This window comes from Loxodonta africana, chromosome 6 (assembly GCF_030014295.1).
Source record: "Loxodonta africana isolate mLoxAfr1 chromosome 6, mLoxAfr1.hap2, whole genome shotgun sequence".
In the NCBI taxonomy this organism is placed as follows: Eukaryota; Metazoa; Chordata; class Mammalia; order Proboscidea; family Elephantidae; genus Loxodonta; species Loxodonta africana.
In genome coordinates this window covers 87006347-87027772 of record NC_087347.1, presented here as the reverse complement: position 1 = coordinate 87027772, position 21426 = coordinate 87006347, and the positions used below count along the sequence as shown (strand labels likewise).

At 39.5% G+C, this 21426-nt stretch overlaps 1 protein-coding gene across 8 annotated transcripts in view; it reads right to left on the bottom strand.

Moving 5' to 3' along the window:
- Positions 1-21426, bottom strand: part of RBMS1 (RNA binding motif single stranded interacting protein 1) — a 235793-nt gene that overhangs the window by 44832 nt on the left and 169535 nt on the right. For all 8 annotated transcript variants that reach the window (XM_064287072.1, XM_064287067.1, XM_064287068.1 and 5 more), the window contains exon 3: positions 1866-1924. In XM_064287072.1, coding sequence (XP_064143142.1) covers positions 1866-1924 — 59 coding nt within the window. The remainder of the gene's footprint in view (positions 1-1865; positions 1925-21426) is intronic.

The window sequence follows — 21426 nt, the reverse complement described above, 5'->3', positions numbered from 1 at the left end:
TGTTTTTGTCTGTATCTCATCTCAAGTTATCTATAACAAACTGGTAGCTATCAAGTTTGACTCATGTATCTCATGAGACCTGGCTTTAATGGAAGGTCTCTAGGAAAGCATGTATCTGAACACTGTTCTGATTATTCCTGCCCTTATTTAGAAGCCCCACAAGTCACTCTGCCTATCTCTGAACCTCACCCAACTGTTTCCAACTTAAACGTCAACAAAATATATGCCCAGGGGTTTGCATTATGGTGGTATGTTAGATTTGGCATTAGTTTGTTTTTACCCAGAACTTTTCTAGGTTGTACTGAACATTTTGTGGAATTCTGGCTCCTGGGGAATAGGTACTTATGTGAGAAGAGTGTATAATAGTGGTATGCAGCTCAGGGGAGTGGTGGAGAATTCAACCAAGGAAACCTCTGGGTCCTCTCCCTCACTTAACTCTGCTTTTTAACATATTGAGATGCCATGTAAGATTTCATTTTGGGGTGAAAACAGGGGGAAGGTCAGGCTTAGACCATGACCCCTTGTCTACTGTGATTTCTCTCCTGACTTTAAAGTGATGTTTCAGATCAACTTTTTTTTTTATGCCTACAAGAATCCATTTTTCTTTACAAAACCAAAAGATCTTTTTGTGTCCCTCCTCCCCCAAATCATTTATAAACATGTGCAGTAAGACTATTCTTGCCAACAAAACGTATACACTTCAGCGTTCAATTTGATTCTAACTTATTTAAAATCTTTGAGTACACTCTACATAAAGCACCGCTTTATTCACTGTCTCAAGGCAAAACTGCCTTTATGCACCATGTCGATTAAACACGGGCTTAGATATCCGCCACAATAACTCCTTTAAATTTAGGCACTTTGAAAAAATACAATGAACCACTTCAATTCTAGATTAAAGGAAATGGCTGGCTTCTAAGGAGAGGCCCTACCATAGCATTCATTTATGTTCTTTGGCTTTTTCAGACTGTGCTAAGCCACTGCCATCACCACTGCTTAAAAAACAGGGGTCTAATTAATGAGGAGATTTGCCTTCTTTGCCTATTCCTGTCAACCTGATTTCAATTCATGGGGTCAGTAGTTAGACTCAAAGTCAGCTGACTCCATTCTTCCCTTTTCCTAGAAATCACATGCCTATTGTTAAGATGCTGGATCATTAAAAGTCAGAACCACAGAGCATTGGTGCTGCCTATAGACGCCTCCCCTTCCAGTTCATGGAGCTGTATGACCTCATCTTAATTACATGGAAAACTGAAGGTCAGTGCATCAAATTAATGCAGCAGCATATTTCAAAGGGCTTATGACCTCCCCTCCCTGTTACAATTCGGTCAGTGAAAATGGTTCTCTCCTTCCCACTGCCAATATTATCAACAAGCATTCAGCAGAGAACAATTGGGAGTATTGAAACATGTAATTAAGTACTGCTTAAAACTACTCTATTCTAATTAATAGAGCCAATTTGCACAATATGTAATCTTTTCAGTTCTTTAGTACAGTCCAATGGTCTTCAGTAAGCAGCTCTAATCTCCTCAGGCTCAGGAAAGAAAAGCTATTTTCTAACCCTACTCTCCTTTTAAAAAGCAGGGGCTAAATGCCAACCAGTACTTTGCATGTTAACTCCACTGGCGTCAAATCTGGAATTCTGGCAAACTGTTAGCTGCTGTTGGGTTTCCAGACAAAACTCAACCGAGGACAAATGTAACCAATATACTGACACTGTGCAAGACAGATGATGGGTGACATATAGGATTTTTTTTTTTTTTTTTTTAATAAAATGGACATGGTTTTGAAAGCAAAGGTCAGGTTTAACATTCCATAATTTTTAAAAGCTATGATTTAACAAAAAATTGGCCAAGATAACATACCTTTGCATTTGTTCGTTGTCTTATCCAAAATTGCCTTGGTAGAAACTATTTTTCCATACCTAAAAAAGTTAAAAAAAAAAAAAAAATGAAGCTGTAATTAAGGAACCCTTATTAATGTCAAAGCCCAGAGAACACACATACTTCTCAAACATCTGCAAGCTTTAGAGTACAAAATGTTCTTTACTAGAGGACAGGAAATGAGAAACTAAACTAAAAACTAAGCTTAAAAAAAAAAAAAAAAAGGAACGGGTAGGCCTCCTATTTGAACCTTTGTATCACAGTTCGATATTTAGCTTTGAAGAATCAGGTACTTACCTGACAATCTTGGGACAAATAAATGAAACATAAGCCCTTTAAAAACTTTCTATTAATACTATATCTGTGATTACATACAAAGTTAAATGTAAGGTACACAATTATTACAGGAAAGAAAGATAATCCTCACAGTCCTTATGAAATAATACAGGCGGAAAGCTGCCTGCACTGTATCCACCCATTCTGGTTCTGCAGACAGTGCTCCATGGCTCTGGATTATTCTAGAAGGGCATGCATGTGTATGTGGACGTGTATGTTGTGTGTTTAACACACTTAATGATATATTTAGAACAGGTCATTTTTACCAAACATTTTTATAACTGTTCAGAAATATATTTATTAACGCCTCTTCCATCTCACTAGTAATAATGATGATACCATATTCTCTTACTTACTAGTGTGTGCATGAGCATGTGTGCAAGAAACGGACAACCAAAAATAGGGAAAGATAAACCAGGGATTAATCATTAGTTCCGAGGGGCTGTATGACAAATGTGTTTAAATTCCTTAATGTGCAGTACAAGATGGGGTAGGAAAGAAAAATATTCGGATCATTAAAATGTAGTGCACACTACTGAAAATAAAGTGACAGTCTAATTTAAAGATATATACTAAATCAACACCTTCTCATAGTGACCAGACAGACCATGATGAAAGTGCAGTTATCTATTCTTGTCTTCTAAACATTGAAAGCAGAAAGCCTTTTGGAAAAAAAAAACTTTTTTTTTGTTTTCTTAAAAGTCAAAGCCTTTGAGAAATGCACATAACTTACTTCATGTATCTGAGACTCAAGTTTCCTCATTGATATGCACTAAATTCCAAAATTCTACTTTCCTATAGATTAATTTTAAGGCCCTGGCTGGCGCAAATGGTTTGTGCTCCAATACTAACCTAAAGGGTGGTGGTCTGAACCCACCTGGTGGTGCCGCAGAAGAAAAGGCCCGAGAACTCGCTTTCGTGAAGATTACAACTAAGAAAACCCCATGGAGCAGTTTCTACTCTGTAACACATGGGGCCACCGTGAGTCAGGATCGACTTAATGGCAAAGGGTTTGGTTTTTTTTGGTTATATGGGGCCCTGGTGGCATGGTGGTTACACGTTCAGCTGCTAACCAAATGGTTGGCAGTTCAAATCCACGAACTGTCCCTTAGAAGCCCTATGGGGCAGTTCTACTCTGCCTTATAGGGTCATTATGAATCGGAATCAACTTAGTGGGTTTGTTTTTTTAATATGAATTTTTAAATTTTCACATTTCCTCTAATAGCTTTTTCACAATTGATGCTGAGGACAAAAAAATTCTTTAAAAGTTTTAGGAAATGGAGTATCTATGTAGTATTTTAAATCACTTTGAATATTGGAGATTTCTATTCTTAAGCACTGAGAAATCTGAAATGTATTTATCTAGAAGTAACTGGCTCGAGCCACTGCTTTCCTCCAGCTTATTTTCCCTACTTTTACTCTGTGTAATCATGTAATCAAACGATTACTAACTAGGCATGAAAGTAAATTTAAGGTTCAAACGACAATTACATCTGAGAAGCATAATGCTGCACAAACACTTTCAATTCCCTGCAGAGATTCTGAGTATTTACAACAACATTAACACAGGTCACTAGGCTTATAAAAATAATTAAAAAAAATTAAAAAATCCACAAGCCAGGAAAAAAAAAAAAAAAAAGAAGATCTAAAGACTACCTTTTAGCAACCATTTATCCACCTAGGTTATCTGCTTGGTATGTACTAGCGCTCTCTCATCTGCACAAGATGAAAGCATTTTAGATTGCATCCCTGCCTCATAACATTTCCAAAAGTAGGGAAGAAAGTTGGTATGACTCCTGTTTAGGGGAAGGGGATAGACAGTCACAGAAATCAAGATATTCTGCCTAAGGTCAAGGAGTTCAAGGCAAAGTCAGACAAAAGAAAGGAAATTTAGAAGAAGAGACTAGCCTTCCACCCTTTGGTTCTGCTGTCAACATTTAATGATAAACCAAGTTCAGAAAAAGATATGGAGAAAGGTAGATATGGAAAATGGGAAAAGAGGAAAGGCTCCTGGCAGCACGGATACTCAATCCATGCCACATGCTCTTCCTAGTTTCAGTTCTCTTTGATCTTTTTGCTACATTTGACACTGCTCCTGACTTCCATGTCAGCAAAGTAGACCCTCTCTGCTTTTGGAGCCTTGCACTCTGCCCTGGTGGTTTGCATCCCACCTTTAAGAGCACTCCTTCTGTGGTTTGTTTTTGCCCATTCAGGCTCCTTCTCCCCTTCCTTAATTGAGTACTTTGGTCAAGCTTAACATTTGGTTCTCAACCCTTCCTTTTCTTAGCAAAATTCATCCAATGCCATGGTTTTAATTAATGTGTCTCTGCTGATGATGCCCATTTCTCCTTCCTGTTTTTTTTTTTAATCCTGCAAAGCTTTAGTTTTGTCTCTTCCTCTTTCTATCTTAATATCCTATTAAGATATTATCTACTTAAATAACACCTCACACTATTTTTTAAATCACATTCTCAATAGTACCCCCAGGCATCTTTCCCTGTCTCCTCTCCATATCTCTTTCCATTCAACAGCACTGTCATTCTCCCAATCTTCTATCAAGTCGGGTCGTTGGGACATCCTTTAACCCACCTATTCCTGAAACCAGTCTGTCGATCACTCTTCTGAGTTTTGTCTTTGGTACGTTTTTCTTCCCTTCACTGTCCCTAGACCTATGCATAAAGTGCATAATAGTTCCTCCTGCCCGGAGACTCTGGCCCATCCAACACTGTCTGGCCAGTTAATTTACAGGTAGTCTCCAACTTATGACATATTTGAGTTACAAAATATAGTACTTATGACCGTCCTTTTTTTGGTATATCTTATCCTTAGTAATATGTTACTATATACAATGTTGCAATGTGTAATTTGCTGATGCTATTCTCAGATGCTCAATTTTATGATTTACTGTTCAAAACACTACTGAATAGATTTAGTTTTCTAAACTAAATTGGGGCTTTGGTTCCTTGAAAACATGGACCCAAATGCTGATCACTCTGCTAAAGTCAATAGGCAGGTTGGGAAGCAGTGACATGTTACCACGAAATATATGAGGGAAAAAAGAAAAGGGACATACAGATAACTCTCCCTAGAAACACCATCTGCATTCCCACGGGATAATCCAGATGACCCAGAACCTTTCACAAGTGCAGTTGTTACCACAACTGACAAATGCCAATGTTGTCTAACTCTTCAACATCAGAGTAAATTTTATAATTTGTGTATTTTTTATGTATGCATGTATTAAAATATAATCTAAGTTTATAGGTAATGTTTCCAACCTCTAAAAACAAACAAGGATCGGATTTATAAAGATACTGGTAATAAAAGTCAATTACAATGAAAATCTGACTTAACATCAAAACTGACTTAAAACAGAGTTGCGGTGACAGAACCCTGTCATAAGTCGGGGACTATCTGTACTGTAAATACCACTTTCAACATGTCTCTCCCATCTCTCCATGACCCTGCCCTACCCATGCTTGAAGGACTTACTCAAACATTATCTTTTCACTGAAACCATCTCTAATCTCCTAAAAAATCTGGCCATCCATTGTATAAGAAAAAAGAAAAGGGAATACATTTATTGACTCTCTACTTACATTCCAGGTACAGTATGTAGGCACGTTGCATGTATGGTCCTTATTATAATTTAACTTACAACAATCTTATGAGGTAGGTGTTGTTAGTTCCATTTTTGCAAGCGGGAAAACAAAAACTCACTAAAGTTCTGAGCCTGAGATCTTGCTTAAAATCCTAAAGCTCAAAAACGAATAATCTTTAAATTCTCACTGCAATTTATCTATGCGAGGATTCTGAGAAACAATGTTTCCTTTATATGCTCAGTGTTTGGAAGGAGGGTAACAAAATGGAAGGTCTATTCTGCTAAGGATGGATTTATTTTCCAAGCCATAGGAAGTTTTTGTTTAAAATATAAGAACAAACGTGGTTTGTGGTTGAAAGAGGGATAAAGAGACAGAAAGGGGAGGGTAGGAGAACAGATATTTCTGAAAGGTGCCGGTTTTACTTTCTATTATGGTTTTCATTGTAATTTGCCAGTGAAGGCTGACAGACTGTGACTTCACAGAAAGTCAGAGAACACCTTTCGGTCTGTCAGTGGGGCTACAGCATATTGGCTCTCTACATGTAAAGAGATCAAGGAGCTGCTTATCTGGACTTATCTGATGGGTGTTGAAAGGTTCCCCTGCCCTAAAATAGCTTCTCTTTTGGGCTGCTCACTCAAGGGCACAAGAGGCTCCCACTAAAATACAGACTCCTGAACTGGAAGATGGACCACTTTCAACCTCTCAGACCCTGGCTAACTTACTGTCTCAGTGCATAACTCGATTATGGTATTGTGGGAATGGAGCACAGAACAAGTCAGTTTTGATGACATGGAAAAAAGCCAGGAAAGATTCAGACCTAGAATATGGGGAAGAATGGCCAATCAAATGGCACCTCAAGGAACAGGAAAGTAGATGCAGGGTTCAAAGCAGCCAGGATCTCCCTCTACTGTTTTACTTGCAATAAGATTTAATAATGTGGGGCTGGGGAGGGTAGGGAGAGAGAAGCAATTACAGATGATTAAAATTTAGTCTAAATCTGGCGTAGATCCTCGGTGCCTACAAGAATAACATATCTTGATAAAAATTCATAAAGCAATCAGATTTCCACCTCCCCTTGTTTCTTCTTGCAACTTAATTTGCTTTTTAAGAAATCATCATGAAGGAACAGGATCACATGATGTACTGAGAGAACGAAAACTGCTGGCCGGCAGAATTCACCCTCTAAGAACACAAAGGAGATGCACGCCCAGAAAAGCAAGCTGGAGAATGTTATGGAAAAAATGTGAATGTGAAGAATCTTTAAGTTTTATCTAGCTTCAAAGTAACAATGTTCAGACCACAGCCCTAGCTGCCCAGAAAATAATATTCTTTGCTAAGAGCAGATAATCCACTCCAGGGTAAGCTTTGACAGGAAAAGGATAAAGAATAATTAAGAGATGTGATTGCAGAACAATTAGAATTTTCAAAGGAGGATGATAACACATAAAAGCTCACATTTAAACCTATTGGCCCAAGTGAACTTGGCTGATAAAAGCAGTTATCTCCATCAAACCTTTTGCTTAGACTATTAAAACTGTATTTTTGTGTGTGCCGCAGCTTTACCCATTTCTCCCGTCATTTCCACTTATATCTCTTCTTTCATTTGCTATAATATAAAATCTATTTTAGTTTGCATTTAGTAAACAAAACTTAATTTTTCTTCTACTGCCTCCAGCAGTTAAACCCACTGCCATCGAGTCAACTCTGACTCATGGTGACCCTATAAGACAGAGCAGAACTGCCCCATAGGGTTTCCAAGGCTATAAATCTTTATGGAAGCAGACTGCCACACCTTTTTCCCTCAGGGGAGCTGGTTAAGTTCAACCTGCCAACCTTTTGGTTAGTAGATGAGTGCTTAACCACTATGCCACCAGGGCTCCTACCCTCATCAGTTTAAAAAACCCAAAAAACCAAACCCGTTGTCATTGAGTCAATTGCGACTCATAGTGACCCTACAGGACAGAGTAGAACTGTCCCATAGGGTTTCTAGGGAGTGGATGGTGGATTAGAATTGCTGAACTTTTGGTTAGCAGCTGAGCTCTTAAACCACTGTTACTCCTAAATTCTACCTTTTTAATTTATGTTGATTATTTAAAAAATATGTGCATATTGTAATTAGAAGACACAGAAAAGTAGGTTGAAAACAATTAATAGCCCAAAGTCCTGGACATGCACATTTAACAAACTGGTTGCCTATCTTCACAAGCTTTGTTCAGTCTGCATGCACACACACATACATGCAGCAGATAAGCGTGCACAGGAACACATGTACACACACACACCCCATACACACTCCTCTGTGAGGGAACTTGGAACTTTTGAACTTTCCCAGTTACAAACCAAGGCTCTTCCACCACTACCAACAGGGTGACAATGGCTGCTAAGTCATTTTAATACTGGTCATTTCAGTTGTAAATTCACTTACATCACTACGGGGTCATTTGCAATGTTTATGGTTGGTTTCGGAATGTTTTATGAATATTATTAAACCTGAAAAAACGAGCGTGTTGAAAATACTAGGAAAAAAAGTATATACAATACGTAAACAAAAAAAGTAATTTTTAAAAGTTTGAGAAAGGGCCAAATATCACTCATGCAAATAGGATGACAGTTTTTGTTTTAATAGCTAAGCTGCCTCTGAAGGACAAAGACAGGCTCCTGCATTCTGTGAGAGATGTTGTGTCCGCAAGGGACAATAATCAGCACGGAGGAGGAATGGGGCACTGAAAGTGAAATAAAGAGAAAGAAAAGAAACAAAACCCAAAACTTCTGTGTAAGTGGCTATATGAACAGCATCAACAATGGAAGGTCTATGATTTATTTAGTGAGTTTATTCAGGGGGATAATAAAAGTAATACCTTACATCTACTTACAGTTATTACTGTATGCCACACATTACTCTAGGTGATTTAGGTAAATTATTTTAATCTTTACAACAACCTTTTGAGTAGCCAGAGTATGATTCCCATTTTGTAGGTGTGAAACTGAGGAACAGAGCAAGTATGGGACCTGCTCAAGGTTACACAGCTAACAAGCAGCAACGGTGGGGGAGGCAGGACGTTTGCTTTGGAGTTTAAAGGCCAGGCCCATTGACAGAGGCAGAAGCTTGGGTCACAAACCACAAATTTTTCCCTAGGTTCAAAGCAATTCCCACTTTGAATCTGCATGCTCCAAATGAGTGAGGGAATGAGGGTAGATTCTGTAACAACTAAAAACTTCTCTAAGAAAGATGCCAATAACATGTGCAAAACAATTACCTACACCTCAAGACTTTATATGCAGATGAAACTGTTCTATCTTGGAGTATTACGTCCAATAGAATGTATACACCAGCTAGCAAGATCAGAGGAAGACTGGCTTTAAAGTGTCTGCTTGGTGGGCATGGATATGAGGACTACAAATGAAAACTCTTCTCATTTTGGACTTGCTGGGGAAAAAGAAAAAGTAAATACATACACAGGCATAAAGGTCCCTGGCGGCACAAATGGTTTGTGCCTCCTACTAACCTAAAGGTCAGCAGCTTGACCTTTCGTGTCTCTGAGAAAGAAAGGCCTGGTGATCTGATTCCATAAAGATTACAGCCAGCAAAACCCTTTGGAGCAGTTACACTCTGGGCACACATGTGGCAGCCATTAGTTGGAACTGACTTGATGGCAACAGTTTTCTTTTTTTAGCCAAACACACACACACACACACACACACACAGAGATAATGCTGTATATGCAGTTTTATAACTTGCTTTTCTGCTGATTAATTTTTTCAATAATCTCCTAGGAAATGGGGATTTCCCAAAATTTACTTTAGCTCTTCCAACAAAGGCTGAATAAATCAGTAAAAAAAAAAATAGCTGCTGTTGAGCTGACTCCGACTCATGGCACCCCATGTGTGTCAAGAGTAGATATATGATCCACAGGCTTTTCAATGGCTGATTTTTCAGAAGCAAGTCACCAGGCCTTTCTTCTGAGGTGCCTGCAGATGGACTCAAACCTCTAATCCTTTGGTTAGCAGCTGAGTGGGTACATCATTTGCATCACCCAGGGAATCCTAGAGGCTGAGTAAACCCAAACCAAACCCACTGCTGTCCAGTCAATTCCAACTCGTACCAACCCTACAGGATATAGTAGACCTGCCTCACAGGGTTTCCAAGGCTGTAATCTTTACGGAAGCAGACTGTCACGTCTTTCTTCCATGAAGTGGCTGATGGGTTTGAACTGTCAACCTTTAGGTTAGCAGCCAATGCTTTAACCACTGCCACCAGGGCACCTCAGAGGCTGAACAGGGAAAGGTAAAAATTACATTCATTTTGCTAACAGTTTGTTGGAGAAAGAGGTCTGAAATAAAATAGGAGGAGTCGTTTATGCATGTTATTTAGGTCCCTAACTATCTTGAATAATTCAGCTGGTTATATATTCTTTATTTACTTGGTAAAGGAAGTGGTTAGCATTTGAAGATGAGATACAAGACATGTGAAATTAAAAAATATGGCAATCAACATCAAACTGATTTTTTAAGACTTTTAGCTTTTTTGCCTTCTAGGTTTTCAATGTTCCTAAAAGACATAACCCCCACATATCTGTCAGTTTGTCGTACTGTGAGGGCTTGCGTGTTGTTGTGATGCTGGAAGCTATTCCACCGGTATTCAGACACCAGCAAGGTCACCCAGAGAGGACACGTTTCAGCTGAGCTTCCAGACTAAGACAGACTAGGAAGAAAGACCCGGCAGTCTACTTCTTTGAAAAGAATTAGCCAGTGAGAACCTTATGAATAGCAGCAGAACACTGTCTGATATAGTGCTGGAAGATGAGCCCCCCAGGTTGGAAGGCACTCAAAAGACAACTGGGGAAGAGCTGCCTCCTCAAAGTAGAGTCGACCTTATCAATAGAAATGTTTGAACAAACGGATGCAGCACTGGAAGTGCTCACTCGTCTATGCCAACAAATTGAGAGATCCATATTTATGCCTATTTCTAAGGAAGGTGATCCAACTGAATGTAGAAATTATCAAACAATATCGTTAATATCACATGCAAGCAAAATCTTCCTGAAGATCCTTCAAAAGCAGCTGCAGTAGTATATTGAGAGGGAACTGCAGGAAATTCAGGGTGGATTCAGAAGAGGACATGGAATCAGGGATATCAGATGTCAGATGGACCCTGGCTGAAAGCAGAGAATACCAGAAGGATGTTTACCTGGTTTTACTGACTATGTAAAGGCATTCAACTATGTGGATCGTAACAAATTATGGACAACAGTGTGAAGAACGGGAATTCCGGAACACTTATTTGTGTTCATGAGCTACCTGTAGATAGATGAAGAGGCAGCTGTTCAGACAGAACAAGGGGATAGTGAGTGGTTCAAAGTCAGGAAAGGTGTGTATCAGGGCTGTATCCTTTCACCAAACCTATTCAAATCTGTATGCTGAGCAGATTATCTGAGAAACTGGACTATGCGAAGAAGAATGGGATATGAGGATTGGAAGAAGACTCATTAACAACCTGCATTATGCAGATGACACAACCTTGCTTGCTGAAAGTGAAGAGGACCTGAAGCATTTACTGATGAAGATCAAAGACCACAGCCTTCAGTATGGATTACACCTCAACGTAGAGAAAACAAAGATCCTCACAACTGGACCAATAAACCATATTGTGATAAGTGGAGAAAAGATTGAAGTTGTCAAGGATTTCATTTTATTTCAATCCACAATCAACACTCATGGAAGCAGCAGTCAAGAAATCAAAAGATGCATTGCATTGGGCAAATCTGCTGCACAGGACCTCTTTAAAGTATTGAGAAAAGCAAAGATGTCAACTTGAAGACTAAGCTGTGCCTGACCCAAGCCATGGTATTTTCAATCACATCATATGCATGTGAAAGCTCGAGAGCGAATAAGGAAGACCAAAGAAGAATTGACGCCTTTGAATTCTGGTGTTGGTGAAGAATATTGAATATGCCATGGACTGCCAAAGAAGAAACAAATCTGTCTTGGATTTGTACAACCAGAATGGTCCTTAGAAGCAAGGATGGCGAGACTGCATCTTACATACTTTGTACATGCTGTCAGGGGGGGATCAGTCCCTGGAGAAGGACATCATGCTTGGTAAAGTACAGGGTCAGCAGAAAAGAGGAAGATCCTCAATGAGACGGATTGATACAGTGGCTGCAACAATGGGCTCAAGCGTAATAACAATTGTAAAGATGGCGCAGGACCGAGCAGTGTTTCATTCCGTGGCGCACAGGGATGCTATGAGTCGGAACCGACTCAGCGGCACCTAACAACAACAACACAAGACATAAAAATATTAAATATATAGAAAGATGTTCTATCTTTCATTCCTGTTATTTTGGCTTAATTCTTAAATTAGATAAATGCTTCTTCCACTTCTGTTGTGTAGCTGGGCATGCCTTTGTGAATACATGATTCCTGGAATATGCGGTGGAAAAGAAGCTACATCTTACACAGCTAGGGCTGAAGCCAGAGTATGAAGGTGGAGAACGCTTGGCAGAAAAAGTGATTGCAGATCTAAAGGTTAGAGACAACTGAAAACCTGGTGCTGAAGGTGAATGGGTTACAGTTAAGATAAGTGCTGTCAAAATGGAGAGACCAGATCAAGAAACCAACCCACAAATACTTACAGCATGTCTACGGTATGCCCTTCACCTACAAAGCCTATGACAAATATATGTCATTCCTGCCATCAAAGGGATAATCTGTTGGGAGACTGTAAGGAATTTTTAATATTCAAGAATTACTAAAAACATAAGACCTTGTATGATGAATGCTAAATAAAGGGGCATAAACTCAGGAGGGAGATCATGTTGGGCAAAGACGACTTCAGGGAATGCAGAAATTTAGGTGGGCTGTGGAGGACAAAATACAGAAGAGTGTGTATAATCCAAACCTGTGTGGGGAGTAATAGAAGTTAAGTCTGAAATCATGGCCTTGAGTTCTTGGAAAAGGAGTTAGAGAACAGAAGGCGGCTGGAGGTTTTGCAAGTGCAGAATGAAATTACAAAAGCAACATTTCAGTAAGGTTAGTGAAAAGCTTACAACCAGGACTGGCAGAGGGAGATGCTACGTTTTCTTTATTTTTGTGCCCTTAGTACTCAAGCTATAACCGTCATGTTCGAGAAATTAAAATGGAGGGGCAAAGAGTGCTAGGGGATGAATGGGAAGGCTTCAAAAGGGCAGAAGAGATTAAGGTTTAAGACAAAGGGCTTCTTTGAACTAGCCCTGAATGCTTAACTCGACATCTAGGAAAATATTCCATGGTTCTGAGCTATGGAAAGCCACCGGCTTGTCTCTCTTGTTAGTTCAGAAAGGACAGAGAAAAGGAACCACTGCTGTTCACTTTTCCGGACTGTCTCAAAAAAAGAGTGCCTGCTCTGGCCACAGACTGAGAGCCGGCAGATTACAGAGGATTCTGCAGTAGCTCATGCCCTCCCCTCAGGTGGTCCAGCCATCGGCTGGTGCGTAACTGCCTCTTAGTAAGTATGTGAGGAGGTGAGAATAAATTACAGACGCTTTGGGGAAAAGCATCACATTTTTCAAGGGAAGATATATATACCTAGAAACCTGATTTTTCATAATCTTGAAATTTTAAGCAAACAAAATCCTTTGAGAGTACACATGAAATTGAGAGTTTGCATCCAAATTCTGGGATCACTAACCTTTTCTCACTAAATTTAGAACCATTCCTGCTAATCTGCCTTTTCAATATTCCTGGGTGAAACTGGCTAATCTATTATAAATGCTATATAATAGTAACAATTGATGCTGTCTATTTATTGCATGTACAGCTTGAACTAAATAATTTATAGAGAACGAACGTTAAAACTGCCTCATTAAAAAACAGCAAAGATGCATTTTTTGTCCTATCCTATGAAAAACTTAAAACCTCTCTTCTAAATAGAAAGCACACTACAAAGCATCTGATTTATTACACAAATTTGCTATTATAGTTTAGTATCAAGTCCATTATGCTCTGCAATCAAGGTAAAACAGCTTTACACTATTTTATGGTCTTTTTAGAGCACACAGCACACAAAGGGTCATTTATGACAATATTTTTGCCACAAGTCACTGTACTGCCGCACTTAGGGATGCACTCACAGATGGCCAGACCCAAAACTAACGCTTTCAAGAACTAATATGTCAGAGGAAAATAAGGCATGCTGAAAATGGAACCCAGAATTTTGCAAGTAAAATGTAGGTTATCTATCATAAAATTGAATCCCTAAAAGTTGTAAACACTGATTAATGTCTAAATTTTACAACAAAGGGAATGTGATTATAGAAAGTGTCTTTTATCTCTGAACTGAATTTATGAATATTTATGAATATTTCTTAAATTCTCTTCCTCCCCTATCAAACCCATAATGTATTGCCTTTGCTTTGGTAATCTCACTTTCATGCTTATATAGTACTTCACTTTACTGTATCATAGAAAAGACAATGTTATAACAGAAGAAGATAGAGTTTGCAATCAAGATACCTGCCTTGAAATGCTAATTCTGCCAATGACCAGCTCTGTGATACTGGGGTGAACTGCCTGGCCTCAGTACTCTCATCTGTAAAGTAGGTATGATAATACTTACTTCACAGGATTGTTATGAGGATTAAGGGGCTACTTTTTTTATAGTGCTTAACTCATAATAGGTCTTCAATTACTAGTAAATATTATCTTTCTCTCCCACCTCCCTTCAAGTAAGTATACCTGTATTATCACTTAGAGCACTAAGCTGGACTACCTCATTACCTTAATATCACTGTGGGCCTGTATTGCAAAATGTTGACAAAACAGACTGTAACATTTTTATTGTGATTTCTTAGTACAGTTTTTTGCACACTGTAACCACTCAATATATAGACTAAATGAATAAAATACAAACTTGCAACTTAAAATATTTAGTGTGAGGAGTTAGGGGAGGCTGGCAAGGGTAGGGAGACAGGAAATACTACATTTTGCCTTGAAACATGACAAGGCCTTGTATCTTATCCCAATTTAGCTTATAAAAACACTCAGAGGAAGCAAGCTAATTTTGGTGTTTAACATGGAATTAAAAATCGGTACTAAAAAGAAAACTGTGAAAGGTTGGAGTGGAGGAGGATACAAAAATCTAGAAGGGTTTTGTTCATAGATTGCTTTTCAAATAATCTCATTTTTTTTTTTTGCTCCTTTTAAAATAAATGAAAACTGGAAATCAAACACACACACACAACCATCAAAAGACTATGTCAGAGACTCCAACACTAAATGACAGCTTCATTCAGAACAAGAGCAGCGTGACAGAACAGTGAAAGTAAATATGCTCTCTGAGGTAAAACAGAAAGTTAGCTGAAATGTTTAAAATAGACTGTGCAAAATTACCTAGAAATTTCTCTTGGTTCTGACACAAGCTAAAAAGGCAGGTGTCAAAGTAGGCATTTCCTAGATTAAACATTAGTGTTGCCTTTGATCCAAAACCCAGCACCAGAGTACTGATTTCCAAAAGCGGCCCATCTTATTCTAAAGTAATAAAGTCGGATTGCCCTACGACCTTGAGAAGCCAGTCTGAATAACAGACTGAAAAAGAAAATGGTATCTATTTTCTCACTTCAGCTCTAAGAAATTTGGGGATATGATATGTTTCACTACCGAAAACACACATGGACTACATATAAGCAAGGGCACACTAATGCTGTCTATCAGAGCAGTTGACGTTTCTAAACTTAGACACTTAGCTCAAAGGTCACTGGTGACAATGGTTACTCTGCTAAGAGCAGGTCTGAGGGAAAAGGATAAATAAAGCTTCCATATTGATTTCCTTACTGGTCTGCCCCTGAACAAGACTGTCCGTATATACTGCGGATAAAAGGTGAGCGGCCATTCCAAGGGCAGAGCAGAAAACCTCCAAAAATTTGGAATCTTAAAATTTAAGAAAATCAGAGGGGAATTACCATTGTATGAAAGAATGTAACTAAAAAGAACAAAATGCTTATTTTAGTATTGGTTTCATACAATTATCACAGCCCAAAGGAAGGTAATAGGCCTCATTCTCAATAAAGCTTGAATTTGTTGCATTTTCCAAAAGATGTTCTTCTGACTCTACTTTGCAAGTGAGGGGGCTGTGTATCATGATCAAGGCTAAAGGCGCTTCTTATTCACATGACCAATCTTGGTTGTTTTGAGAAAACTTGACCTCGATAGGAAGGCTGCTAATGGACTGGCAAAGCGCCATTCAGGTTCTTTAAAAGGATAGGGGGGACCCCCAAACCCTAGGTTTTAGAAACTAAAGTAAGGCTTATGTTGATCTGAAGCAAAATTCCAGCTTGAATTAGTAAACAGAAGATTAGAGAAACACAAAAAATGAACCACTAATCAGGAAAGTTCCTAAGAGCAAGTCCTGCACATCTAATTTTTGCTCTTTCTATTTTGGGGGTTAGTGTCAAAGGCTGTTCTGCTTGGAAATGATAATAGTATGTCTTGATTTGAGCTAAATAAAAATCATTATTTGTTTGTGGACTAGTGATCAACCTAAGGACTGCTGGTCAATGGTCACAGTTAACATGGAGGAAAGTCTCTAATGATACGCCCACAGGGCTCTGTTCTTGATTAGTATCTTTTTAAAATAAATATTTAAAATAATGACATAAATCAGGTAAATGATGACACACTTATCAAATATACAAACATCCCAAGGCTAGGAGGGACAGTTAATGTAAGACGTTAGAATTAACGCTTGCAAATGATTTCAACAGGCTAGAATGAATATTTGGTCAAAGCCAACACACAGTAATACTTAACAGGGAAAAGTAAATCTGGCATTTAGGTCCTAAGGGGGAAAAATCAACTGCAGAAAGTCAGGGAAAGGCTTGGCTTATTCACATGAAAACACCTGGGTTTTCTGATTAGGCTCAGGTTCAAGTTCCCTGAAGAACTAAAATAAACTTAGGCTGCACTGAGAAAAATATATGACACTGATCACAAACAGAAATTCGGCTTGTGGGCCTTTTTGGTCTTCATTCCCCCACAGCCATGCTGGTTCCAGCTTGCCTATATATCCTATACAAGTCCTTGTACCTTCCCTCTTCCATCTTAATTTCCTACCCTTTTAGATGTTACTTCACTGGGGTAATTTAGGGTCATCCTGCAAGATGCAGTTTAATGGCTCTCTCTAGCAGCAGTCTTCTCTGACCTTCCCAGCTGAGCTAAGTGCTGCCTCTGCACTACACCACGGCAGCCTTCTGTGCAGCACCTGGGTGCCGTGCTCACCACACTGCTACAATATTTACATGTCTGCAGTCCCCACTGAATGTGAGCCCTAGTACATGAGGTCCCTGCACAGCACTGGGCAAATAATATACATTCATAATTCAAAGGAAAGAGAAGAATAAATAATGAGAGCCTGCTTTCACTGACGGCTTACTACATGAAAGCAGTTGTCTTAAACATCTTTGGCCTCATCTTCTGAATCAGAAGAATAGCTCGAAAGAGTGAACACCATAGACAAAGGTCTAAGGAAGGAACAGCTGAGGGCCTCACAGAGGCCAATGCAGAAAAGAAAACGAGGAGGAAGGCCTTTCTAAGATGTCACTAGAAGTGTTCAAGCAGAGGCTGGGTGACCGCAGGGACCAGGGATGCCGCTGTAGGGCAAAAACTAATCTGGGAAGAAGTGACAGAAAAGTAAGTGCAGCGAATGTCAAAAAACTCAACCCTGAGTGTCTTCTGAGAGTATGTGCTTCCTTCCTTTTTTGTATTAAAATGGCCTTTCTTTTTATGGGAAACCCTGGTGGCGTAGTGGTTAAGTGGCTGCTAACCAAAGGGTTGGCAGTTCGAATCCACCAGGCGCTCCTTGGAAACTCTGTGGGGCAGTTCTACCCTGTCCTATAGGGTCGCTATGAGTCAGAATCGACTCGACGGCACTGGGTTTGGTGGTTTGGGTTTTCTTTTTATGAAATAATGGTGAAAGATGGGGGTTGCTCCAGTTTGTGTCCGTTCTGGCAAAATAAAATTTTAACTCTATACTGGATCCTTAACCTCAATTGTGTGTGTTTATAATTTTATTGGTCCTTAAAATCCAAAAATCTGGGGAACCACTAAAATATGATGAGTGTGTGGGCACGGGTTTGGTACCCCTACTTTGAGAAGGTAACTGGATTGGATGACCATTAATATTCATGTCAATAAGAATAATTACTATGTGTATAGAATCATTAAGTAAAATAATGGCAAAAGCATCTTTTCAAACACTATACCTCCATGAATTCAAGTTATTTTACATTCAAGTTACATGCTGAGACAATAACAATCCACTGAAATTTTGTAAAATTGTATATGAACTGGCCATGCCCCAAACAAAAATCCACATAAGAGGTCAGATAACAGAGATGATGGGCTTCCCTCCCTCTCGTTCTCTCCAGGATTCAGCTGAAGTGAGCGTCCTTATCAGCGACGATGTCCCCTTAAACCCCTTGCATCTATCCTGCTGAATGAGCAGAATGCACTCCTTAGCTCTCGACTTCCTGCTTCCTCTCCTGCTTTGTTCAGAGCTTACTTAAACTTATATGCTTAAGCAGGTGGGGTGATATGGGTCCTGCACATAAATGCAACATTTTATAAATCAGTGCTGAGAAGGGCCCCTTACAACCTGCAAAGAGAGGATCCTCCAAAAGGAGAGCTGAGATCCTAGAGATACTAGACAATGACTGAGGACACACTGTCAAAGAGAGTAATCAGAAAGCTCTACTACACAGCCAATTTTAGACACACACACACACACAGTTCTTTTTTAAAGATAAGTGCAAAGTACTTTACACTTTAAAGAGTAACATCTCTGGCACTGAAATGAGATTCAGGTACAAGGAAACCCAAATAAAAAACAAACAAATGAAAACAAAACAACAAAACCTGTTGTGGTCGAGTGGACTCCAATTCATGGCGACCTCATGTGTTACAGGGTAGAACTGTTCTGTAGGGTTTTCTTGGCTGTAATCTTTATAGAAGCGGATCACCAGGCCTTTCTTCTGTGGTGCCACTGGGTGGGTTTGAATCACTGTTTGTGTCACACAGACCAAAAAAAATCTGTTGCCATCAAGTCGATTGCAATTCATAGCAAGTAGAACTGCCCCACGGGGCTTCCAAGGAGTGACCGACCGGTGGAATCGAACCACCAAGCTTTTTGTTAGCAGCCGAATGCTTAACCTCTGTGCCACCAGAGCTGTGCGCCACACAAAAAAAACAGGGACCTGGTTAATTCACTTTTCCCAAATCCCATCCCTGGCACTGCTGGGTGGTGGGGCATAGGTGGGCTTTCCTTGAGTTTGAGTTGAGAGTGAAAAGCAGGGATATGATAGGATCCTCTCTCCCATGCTTATTTGACAATTACACATTACATGTAATCTAAATTAGGAATCGAACAATACTAATTCCTACTTTCTTGTAAGGGACATGGTATGTGTTTTAGAAAGTCAGTAAAATAAAAGACAAAGTCCTAAATAAAAATTATCCTTTCTCACTACTCAACTGTTGAGAGCTCAGCTCTTCTAAATATTTGTTTGTCTTTTACTTGGGTCGGCCTCCACCAGCCAGCCTGGGACCTCTCTGCAGGCCAGTGCTTGCCCCACACCGTGATCCAGAGGAAGGTGATAATTGCCCTCTTAACATGCAAGCCTACACTGGGCCATTAACTGTTCCAGGCCCCTGCTTGTTTCCTCTTACAGATACCCCAACTCAGAGAGAAAGCAAGGAATGGCCTTAAGCTGCAGCTCACTTTCTCGATCCCATTCCAAAGCCTTCCCAAACTGTGTACCTCATTTATCCAGGGACCAAGACAAGAATGAAGGGAAAATGAAGGGATGAGTGGTGGACAGGAATAAGCAGGAAGAGGTTCAGTAAATGAAAAACTGAATTTCACAATTTCAAGAATCACAGAGAAGATGAAATGGAAATTCAAGAGGTAATAATTTGGTCTCTCTAAAACTAACAAATACTTTGTAAAAATGAAACCATGAAACTCTTTAGCATTAATCCTAAATGGTAAACCTTAATAAGAGAGATCTAAAATGCATTCACTTTAAATAGAGGAAAACTCCAGGGCTGTGATAGGTACCCTACCACAATGCGTAATGATATGCCCAAGTTTGCAAACACTTTTGACAATTGTGATTATTTTGAGAACGCAGTTTGATCAAGGTTTAGTCCTTATCAATGAGGAAATTCCCCATTATCCTTCACAGAGCATTTATCTGCTGTACCTAAATATTTTTATTTCTCTGGCATGGTATTATATACAAAGGGTTGGGAGACCTGGGAGCTCAATTTCGCTAAACAAGAAAAAAGGCAGTAAAGTGACATATATTAGTGAATCACCTAGAAGAATGTCTAACACATTGTAGGTCCCCACCAAAATATTTCTGAATAAGGAAATGAATTAATGAATGGCGGATTCGTGTTTCTAACGGGCTTCTGAGAGCATGTGGGCCCTGAGGGCCAGAACCAGGAGACAGGCTATGGCAAGCACTTGACTTCTGTGGTAAACTTTCTAAAGTACTAATTTTTTTCCATACAAATATCTCACCCAGGCCTCATGACACCCTGGTAACGGAGGTACTATCAGTCCTACTTTACAGAAGAAGAAAACCAAGGCTGAGAGGCAAGTGACTCATCTTTCTACTGCACTGCAGTAGAAAGAAATCAGAAATGAACACCAGGCTATTTGCTGGGATCACAGTAAAAAGAACGCATCTGAGTCGAGCTTCTCCTGAAGCTGGAGTGGCCACTTCCAGCGAAAATGTGTGTTGAGGAAACTGTGTGCTAAAAAGGGAAGGGATCATTACTAGAGCCAAGATTGGACCTGTGCCATGAAGAACGCACAGAGCCAGGGAAATAACGCAACACAGCCTGCTTCTTTTGGGAAATGAAACAAAATGCCTAAACCCAAAATCCATCCCTTTAGTCACCATTTCAAGCTCAGTTGAACACACAAGCTTTAAATGCATACTGAAAAAAGTCGGGACTTGAGACAATTCTGGAGAAAAAAGCCTCCCAAACTAAAGTCTTTGAGTCAAACACTTTATAATGTGTATCTGAGATTTTAACTTGAAATGAAAAATAAAAGATACTTATCCCAGAGAAAAGTGTCAAAGGCCTTCAGCTAATCGAATAACAAAAGCAAGGTAATAAAGATTAAAAATCTACCCTAACCTAGCTAAAGAAGAAAGAGGAAGACATGTCTAGAGTCTAAAGAATATGGTTTATTAGACATAAGCTCAGTAAAGAGAAAGAAATGGACCCTGGAGAAAGGAATGGCATGTGACGTATTCACTGCCTGAAGCGGGTGTAAGAGAATGTATAAGACACCATCTGGTGGAAAACATTTTTAAAAATGTATTTATTTGATCACCGAACAAACACAATGGTGTAACTTGATCTGCAGTCCTATGAAGCTCTGCTCAGAATACTGAGTAGCAGAGAGAGTGAAGGCTGTAAAATAATGTCTGGGAGTGTTATGGATTACCTTATGTCCCCCCAAAATACGTGTTGGAAATCCTAACCTCCATGCCTGTGGTTATAATCCATTTGGGAATGGGCTGTCTTTGTTAGTTAATGAGGCAGGATTAGTGCAG